Here is a 1,686-nt window from a genome sequence, read left to right as displayed (position 1 = left end):
CTAACTGACCTTAAATAATCCCTCAGTTATCCTTTGGATTGTAATCCATGACACATTGTTTTTACCTACAATATCACAAAATACTACCGCCTTAGATCTATACTGCAGTGATGGTTCAATACTATTGATGCCGGGAGGGTGCCCCGTTCAGGTGGAAATACTTAAAGAAAATCTTACCACCCGACCGTCTGATTCCTGAACATGAGAAAAGAAAAATCTCATCACTCGTCCAGTTTAACACACACGAAAAAAAGAAATAAGTAAATCTCTGATCAGTAGCCTTTTTCGGTAGTATTTCATTTGCAATTGAAATGGTCGCTTCTAGGAAGGACATATAACCAAACTCTTCATTTCTTAATAGAATGTGCAATGTTGGTTTATTTAAGACTGACTGTTTTCTGCATGTTTTTTTTTCACGAAGCTCACTTAGTGCCCTTTTATGGAACGTTAAACTTACTGAGACCTACGTTACACTTAATGGCATTTGTTTTATTACAACCTTCACCTTCATTGTAATCTGGACTTCCTTTTCTTGTACAAAAAAAAAAGTAATTGCTGGTATAATTCGACAATTTTTAAGTTATTTCTTCATGAAGAAGAGCAAGAAATACTTACCAGGCCTCTTTACTATGCAAAAGTAAGCTAACTTTGCATACTACAGTGTGTACTATGGATATACAAGACAACACATATTTTTTTTCTTTTATGATACAAATACAAATTTAACACATGTATCTTACAAAGAACAGAAAGTTTGTTTTTTATATATAAAAAGTTAAGGTACGGAGTAAAGACTTGGAAGAGAGGAAACGCCACTGGATCCTCCACTAAATCCTCCTCCTCTGACGACTACTTGTTCGCTGTCGCCACCGCTCACGAAACCGCCGTTGATAGCACTGCTTCCAAATCCACTTCCTCCGAATCCACCGATTCCTTCACTTCCTCCGAATCCACCAATTCCTCCACTTCCTCCGAATCCACCGCTTGATCCACTTAATCCGAATCCATCGATTCCTCCACTTTCTCCGAATCCACCGATTCCTCCACTTCCGAATTCACCGATTCCTCCACTTCCGAATCCACCGATTCCTCCACTTCCGAATCCACCGATTCCTCCACTTCCTCCAAAACCTCCCTCAGCGCCTCCGGCACCGCCTCCAACCACTTGACCACCACCTTGGGAAGCTGCGTTCAGGGCAGTCTGGAGATCAACGCCGCTGGGAAGAACCGGGTTCTCGCCGTCACCGTAGTTCACGAAGTAAACTTCAGGTTCGCTCGCTGGCGGAGCTGGGAGTTCGATCACTTCCTGTTGCTGTGGTGACTCTTTGTTAAGGACGTACACGACATGTTCTTGCCTAGGAGGAGGTATGACAATAGGATCTGGTCCTTGTCCTTGTTCTGGTGCTCGGATGAACACGATGTTTGTCTCAACGGTTGGCTCAGGAATATAAGGTGGGGGACCATGGGACACGGGCGCTGGTGGCGCATCATACAAGTAAACTTTGCGGTTGACGCGTGGAGTGACGCATCTGCCGTCAACATGCAGCACCCTTCCGGGCCCGCATCCCCCTGAGCTAAAACCTGAGGCTAAACCTCCTCTTCCAGATCCTAGGCTCAAAACTCCTGTTTCAAAACCTGAGCCTGAAGTTCCTGTTCCAAACCTTAGGCCCGAAGCTCCTGTTCCAA

The 1,686-nt window shown here is 44.4% G+C and overlaps 1 protein-coding gene across 1 annotated transcript in view; it reads right to left on the bottom strand.

The window, feature by feature from the left end:
* Nucleotides 1–775: 775 nt before the first annotated feature.
* LOC119587242 (pupal cuticle protein 36-like) overlaps nt 776–1,686 on the bottom strand; it is a 1,192-nt gene continuing 281 nt past the window's right edge. Inside the window, exon 2 of the mRNA XM_037935995.1 lies at nt 776–1,686. This exon is cut by the window's right edge and continues 133 nt beyond it. Coding sequence (XP_037791923.1) covers nt 776–1,686 — 911 coding nt within the window.

The sequence above is a fragment of the Penaeus monodon genome, chromosome 22 (assembly GCF_015228065.2).
Source record: "Penaeus monodon isolate SGIC_2016 chromosome 22, NSTDA_Pmon_1, whole genome shotgun sequence".
NCBI lineage: Eukaryota > Metazoa > Arthropoda > Malacostraca > Decapoda > Penaeidae > Penaeus > Penaeus monodon.
The sequence above is the reverse complement of the archived record's forward strand: the minus strand, read 5'-3'. Positions and strand labels throughout refer to the sequence as shown.